This window comes from Phocoena phocoena, chromosome 3 (genome assembly GCF_963924675.1).
Source record: "Phocoena phocoena chromosome 3, mPhoPho1.1, whole genome shotgun sequence".
NCBI lineage: Eukaryota > Metazoa > Chordata > Mammalia > Artiodactyla > Phocoenidae > Phocoena > Phocoena phocoena.
In genome coordinates, this window is record NC_089221.1 from 165597329 (window position 1) to 165604308 (window position 6980).

The window sequence follows — 6980 nt, forward strand, 5'->3', positions numbered from 1 at the left end:
CCTGCCAAAGTCAACACCCAGGCCCTGAGGGGGACTTTATCCAGCTGGCAACCCCCCCTCCCCCCAGCTCACACCTGGGCCACACCAGCTGCTCACCCTGGGGCAAAGTCCACACCTGCACCTTCCGCAGGGTCTGGTTCCTCTGTGGCCAGATGGGGCATCCCCAACCTGGGCCCTTGCATTTGACAAACATCCCCATTTTCCAGAAGAGGACACTGAGGCCCAGAGAGGGCCAGTGACGCATCCAGGGTCTGTCGGCTTCCAAGTGGCAGAGCGGGGATTTGAGTCCAGGTCTGGTGTAGACACTGGAGCCATTCCTGGTGGGTTTTTTTCCCTACAGGGCTCCAGCCCTACCCTCCCAGGAGGCTCCGTGCCAAGATGGCGTCAGCTGGAGATCCCCCCACGGGCCAGCGGGATGCAGCAGACCAGAACTTCGACTACATGTTCAAGCTGCTGCTCATCGGTAATAGCAGCGTGGGCAAGACGTCCTTTCTGTTCCGATACGCCGACGACTCCTTCACGCCCGCTTTTGTCAGCACTGTGGGCATCGACTTCAAGGTCAAGACCGTCTACCGCCACGACAAGAGGATCAAGCTGCAGATCTGGGTGGGCCAGGCGTCTGTCTGGGGGTCTGCTGGCCAGGCAGGGGCTGGGGTTCCTCCAGGGAAGTCCGGGAGAGGGTGTAGGGCTGTGGGGAGGGTCTGGGTGAGGACAAGTGTCCAGAGTCGAGGAGGGGGCTTGGAGTAGGTGTGAAGAGTAGCAGGGGTTATTATCTATGAGGTGAATTCATCAGAATGAGGGGGGTGTGCCCTGCCCTGTAGGGTCTGAGGGGGAGACAGTACTAACCCAAGTTGGGTTAGAAGACCTGGTGACCAATGGAGAAGAGGTTTGGGTACCCTCTCGGGGCAAGCCCAGAGGCCCCCACTGAGCCTCTTCAGAGCCATGCTCTTTTTCCCAAAGCGCCTGCTGGTAATGATTGTCATGGTAACGAGTATCAGGCTCTCTGCATCAAGGTGGTAGCCTCTGGCCCATGTGGTTCTTTTTTTTTTTTTTTCTTTTTTTTTTCACGTGGTTCTTATTTGTGGTCATGAAGCTGGTTCTTGGAGATGAGGTCAGAAGGGCTTACAAGTCTTTGAAAGGCCACTGACCCCTCAGACTGGGAACCCCTCAAGGACAGGGGACATGTCTCCACCAATAGACTAGAGATTACACGGGCAGGCCCATGTTTCTCCCATTAGACCGGGGGGCTGTGAGGGCAGATCCATGTCTTGCTCATCAAACTGGGGCTATAAGGCTGGGAGACTGGAGCCTCAGACAGGGGCCTGCAGGGGTGGGGTGGGGAATAGAGTGGCTTCTAGACGCCTGACCCCACTGTGTGCCCAGGACACGGCAGGCCAGGAGCGCTACCGTACAATCACCACAGCCTACTACCGCGGAGCCATGGGCTTCCTGCTCATGTATGATGTCGCCAACCAGGAGTCCTTTGCCGCCGTGCAGGACTGGTGAGTGCTTGCTGACCACTGACCCCCTGACCTTCACCCTCTCCCCCTGACCCTAATGTCTGGCCTAACACAGCCCCTCAAACTCCACAGGGCCACGCAGATCAAGACCTACTCCTGGGACAATGCTCAAGTCATCCTCGTGGGGAACAAGTGTGACCTGGAGGACGAGCGTGTCGTGCCCACTGAGGAAGGCCAAAGGCTCGCTGACGACCTTGGTTAGTGCCCAGCCTGGGCCACAGGCCTGGGACCTCCCAGAACCAAACCTCCAACCCTGTGCTTGAGTCCCAGGTCCAACCACTGTCACCAACCCTTTGCCCTTTGAAGATCTGCCCAGAAAAATACCCACTTGTATACCACCTGCTGCATTTCATTTCAGAGGATTCACCACAGATACCCTTTACCGCCCCATTGCCCTGGGAACCCAGACTCAGCAAAACCATTTCTGGGAATTTATCCTACAGACATCCACTTCCCATGCGGGAAGTGGCAGGTATATCAAATTGCAGCACCGTTAGTGGAGGGAAACCTTGGCAACCTCCCAAGTGTTTCACGGTGGGGGAAGCAGCTACACATAAACTATAGTCACATGGTGGAATACTACACAGCTGTAAGAAAGGATGAGGACCTTCTTTATGTTCTGGGGTCTCCGGGTATATGGTTAAGTGGAAAAAGCAAACTGCAGAAAGGTGAGTATGGCTTCTTCCTTTAGTCCAGTGGTCAGCAAACTTTTTCTTTTCTTTTCTTCTCTTTTTTTTTTTTTTTTTTTGCTCCTTGTGGGATCTTAATTCCCCAACCAGGGATTGAACCCGTGCCCCCTTCAGTGGACGTGTGGAGCCCTAACCACTGGACCACCAGGGAATTCCCCAGCAAACATTTCTTAAAGGGCTAAATAGGAAATGTTTTCAGTCCTAGGGTCTGTGTCACAACCACTCAGCTCTTCCTGAAAGCAGCCATAGATAATACATCAATGAATGAGCATGACTGTCTGCCAATAAAACTTTATTTACAAAAATAGGCAACAGCACCTGAAACTAACTTGATAACATGATATTGTAAATCAACTGTATTTCAGTAAAAAAAAAAAAAAAAAAATAGGTGACAGGCCAGATTTGGCCTGCAGCTCAAAGTTTGCCAACCCCTGCATTAGTGTATAAAAAGGCTGAGAATAAGGATATTATACTTATGTTTGCTTAAAGGAACTCTGGAAGGATACAGAAGGATCTAGTAACAGTGGTGACCTGGGTGTCTCAGACCTGGCAGGCCAGGGCACCAGAGTGGGAGGGGGACTTTTCAGTCTACCTTTCTGAATCAGGTAAATGGATTATCAATTCAAAGTTTAAGCTAAAAGAAAATCTTATCTTGGAGTATTCTAGTATTCTAGGCCCTCCCCAGGACTTTCCTTGTGGGAGGCATTGTAACCTCTCTGGGGAAGGGCAGGTTAAGGACCCAGACTCTGGAGCGAGAATCCCCTTCTGCAACCTACTAGCTGTGTGACCTTGGACACCTCACCTACCCTCTCTGTGCTTCCATTTCTCCATCTAGGAAGCAGGTGAAAACCACATCTACTTCATAGGGCTGTTAGATTAAGCAAATGCTGGCCATGATTGAACATTAACTCCTGTTATTTCTCGATTGCTTTGTGATCTTGCACCGGTGACTTCAGCTCTCTAGACTTGCCCTTCCTCATGTGTGAAATGCAGATAATAACAGCCCCACCTCATCAGGTTGTCAGGAGGGTTAAATGAGTTATGACGTGTGAAGCAGTTCTAACAGAGTCCGGCATACGTGTAGGTTGCATCTAAGCATTAGCTAGCATGATTGTGAACTATTGCTGTGCTTGTACATAAAACCTAAGAGATTTACTATCTGACCCTTTACAGAAAAAGTTTGCAGACCCCTGGACCATAACGGTCCTCTTTCTCTTTTTTTTTTTTCTTGCCATCATTTGTTGGAGAAACTGGGTCTTTGTTCTGTGGAATGTCTCCGTTTGGGGTTTGACTCTGCTCCCTCGTCGTGCCATTTAACCTGCTCCCTTGTCCCCTGTGTCTTCTGGGAACCTCATTCTGGGTCTCATTAACAGGTGTGCTGGGGAGTCAGCTTTTGGTGGCCAGCCGTGGGCTAGAATACTTGAGGATGCTGCTCACACCTTCCTTTTTTTTTTTTTTTTTTTTTCTGGCTGCGCAGCAAGTGGGATCTTAGTTTCCCAACCAGGGATCAAACCTGCACCCCCTGCAGTGGAAGCACAGAGTCCTAACCACTGGACTGCCAGAGAAGTCCCCTGCCCACACCTTCTTGCAGAAAACATCTAGTGCCTGGTGTGAGGGGAGATTCCCACTCGGGCATTAAATTTAAAACATTAGAGGACAAAGTGGGAGATAGAATTTGAGCCCAATTTCGTAAGAAAAAAGGCACATACGTGTGCACACACAAACATAACCCCTACAAACCGAACCCCAACGATTATGTATTTATATATATATATATATATATATATATTTTTTTTTTTTTTTTTTTTTTTGCGGTACGCGTGCCTCTCTCTGTTGTGGCCTCTCCCATTGCGGAGCACAGGCTCCGGATGCCGCGCAGGCTCAGCGGCCATGGCTTACGGGCCCAGCCACTCTGCGGCATGTGGGATCTTCCCGGACCGGGGCACGAACCCGTGTCCCCTGCATTGGCAGGCGGACTCTCAGCCACTGCGCCACCAGGGAAGCCCTATGTATTTGTATTTTTAAAAAGAGTGGAAAACTAAATATCAAAACACCAATAGTAATTGTTTCTGGGTGATGAGGTTACACACAGCTTTTCTATATTTCTTGATATTTTTCAGTAGTTTCTAGTTTCTCCAGTGAATGAGTATTTATAACCAGAAAAAAAGTGTTCAAAAAGAAAAAAACTTCAGATTATTTGAGGCAGAGCCAGACACAATTAAGGAAATGCCAAATTTGCCTAGGAAGACAGAGGGGTGACATTGATGATCGCCAGACTGAGGCTAGAGATCTGTTTTTGTGCCCTGCCTCTGTCATTCATCTGTCCATCCAGCTATCCATCCATCCATCCATCTACACATCCATTCATTCATCCATCCGTCTACACATCCATTCATCCATCTGTACATACATACATCCATCTGTTCAATCAATCATTCAGTCTGGTTTCCAAGCATCTGCTCTATGCCAGGCACTGGGCTGCAGTTGTGGACAAGGCAGACAGAAATCCTGTCCTCTTGGCGCTGGTGTGCCAGTAGCAGAGACACAGTAGATGGATAATTACACACGTAACTAATTGCAATGACATTTTATAGTGCGGCATGATAATGACAAGTGCTGGGAGAGAGGACTGTTTACCCTGTGATGTGTGTAATATGGTGGACGTTTGTCTGAAGTTCTGGCCTACCTTGGGGATGGCAGATGGGAACACATTGGGGACCACTCAGGGACAGCTCCCAGCAAGCAGAGCTTGAACCAACCTTTTAAGGGTGCAGGAAGGTCTGTCATTTATTCCCTTATTTGCAGGTTGGTGGGCCACTTCTTATAGCCTAGGGACCCTGGGCAAGTCCCCAAAGCATTTGTACCACCTCTCACCTTTTCCAGGAGGGATAACATTTTTTTAATGAGAAAAAGTTACGATGGTCACTATGATGCTAAGAATATATTCAAAGCTACCTCGGCATCCCCTTCCCCAAAGGGAATCAGCCAGCCTGCCCTCCCTCCCGAGGCCCAAGGTGATACACTAGAAATGTTTAATCTATTAGTATTCCAACCAGGCAGCCTGGTTGTGTTCCCTGTATGAATTTACACGAGTGACTTTCCTTCTGTGTGCCCCAGTTTTCCCATCTGTAAAATGGGCTATGATAGTATAGGTACTTCCCTGGCCGTCCACTGGTTAGCATTCCACGCTTCCACTACGGGGAGCATGGGTTCAGTCCCTGGTTGGGGAACTAAGATCCTGCAAGCCGTGCGGTGTGGCCAAAAAAGAAAGTATAAATCTTAGAGCATCCTTAAATGAGTTAATTTATGTAAAGCGCTTGGAAGAATTGCCTGCTGCTTAGTAAGCATGATGTAAGCACTGCCTATTATTATTATCGTTGTTATTATCATTTTTAGTGCATTCTGTAGGCCAGGAACCGTGTGCACAGTATGCTCTCTACAAACTCTTTGAAACCTGCCGTTAGCTGGGTGACAGAGGTTGCAAACTGGTAGCCCCTGGGCTGAAGCCAGTCCTCAGCCGGTGCTCAGTCCTTCTGTTTTATTGGACCTAGAACATATGTTCCAGAACATGTGAAACACTTGGCTCCATTTAAAAGGTCCACATAAATATCCGGCTCTGTGGGCGCCCTGGCTGTGCCTTCCTATGCAGCAGAGATTGAATAGAAGATGAGCCCCACTTACACAGGGGCACCCCCATATCCGCTGGACACCAGAATGTTACTGCCTGGACTCCTGCTGCCACTGCCTTGTGACAAAGAGATACGCACGGTAGTACAGGCAAGGACTGCTGTCACAGATTTCTACCAGCAGCAGCAGCATTATTGTGCCCACTTTACCGAAGAGCAAACTGAGCCTCAGAGAGACTAAGGCCCTCAGTCAAGGTCCCACGGCTGCCCTAAGGGCAGAACTGGGCTTGGAACCCAGGTTCGGGTGATGCTACAGTCCAGGCTCTGCCCCCCAGGGTCTCACAGCTCTTCCCATCTTATGTCCCTGCAGGTTTCAAGTTCTTTGAGGCCAGCGCCAAGGAGAACATCAACGTGAAGCAGGTCTTCGAGCGCCTGGTGGATGTCATCTGCGAGAAGATGAATGAGTCCCTGGAACCCAGCTCCAGCCCGGGCAGCAATGGGAAAGGCCCAGCCTTGGGGGACACCCCGCTCCCACATACCAGCAGCTGCCCCTGCTAGAGATGATCCCTCACCCCCGCCCACCCCCTCCTGCCTCGGCAGGGACAGTGACTGAGGCATGAGCCACAAGGGCTGTTTCCAAGCTCAGGGCGCCCCCTCCCCTCCCATCAGCCGCATCCCCCCGCCCCCTGCCAACTCCCGCATGGCGCATTCTCTGGCCATGGCCACCAGCCTGCCCCAGCGGCCCCTTTCCCAGGCTCTAGACCCTGGGGACTCCGCACTGCAGGCAGAGTCTGGGGATGGGGCGTTCACGAGCTTGCTGCTTTCAGGTGTCTTCATGGGGGTAGTGCGGGCAGCGTGTCCCATCCCGCCTGGTGGAGGGGCATCCACAGTGCCTTCTGGGTTAGAACCACTTATCCACATCTGTTTCTTTGTCGGGCATTGTTTGGAGTCACGTGCTGGCCAAAGATGGTTCTTCTCCCTCGTGCAGTGGGGATTCTCATACTTAATCCCTGGAGATGTGGAAGGCGGCTCCTTTCTCAGGGTCACCCAGTCTGCTTGTGAACCTTCTCAGACCTCGAGGCTCCAAGGCAGGGTGGTGATTTAGTCCTCCCAGAACCCTCCTTTCAGGCCTGCACATCCTCTGC

The 6980-nt window shown here is 50.8% G+C and overlaps 1 protein-coding gene across 1 annotated transcript; it reads left to right on the top strand.

Moving 5' to 3' along the window:
* The first annotated feature begins 378 nt into the window (after nucleotides 1-378).
* Nucleotides 379-6393, top strand: RAB3D (RAB3D, member RAS oncogene family). Its single transcript, XM_065874391.1, has 4 exons — nucleotides 379-606; nucleotides 1384-1502; nucleotides 1593-1717; nucleotides 6206-6393. Exons 1-4 carry the CDS (start codon nucleotides 379-381, stop codon nucleotides 6391-6393), a joined length of 660 nt encoding a protein of 219 aa, XP_065730463.1.
* Nucleotides 6394-6980: the final 587 nt, after the last annotated feature.

What these genes read in the sequence shown, in the direction of transcription:
- RAB3D (XM_065874391.1), top strand. Translation starts at nt 379, where the DNA reads ATGGCGTCAGCTGGAGATCCCCCCACGGGCCAGCGGGATGCAGCAGAC. An exon ending in GGATCAAGCTGCAGATCTGG is followed by an intron (nt 607 to 1,383) that starts GTGGGCCAGGCG and finishes CTGTGTGCCCAG; the next exon opens with GACACGGCAGGCCAGGAGCG. An exon ending in AAGGCTCGCTGACGACCTTG is followed by an intron (nt 1,718 to 6,205) that starts GTTAGTGCCCAG and finishes ATGTCCCTGCAG; the next exon opens with GTTTCAAGTTCTTTGAGGCC.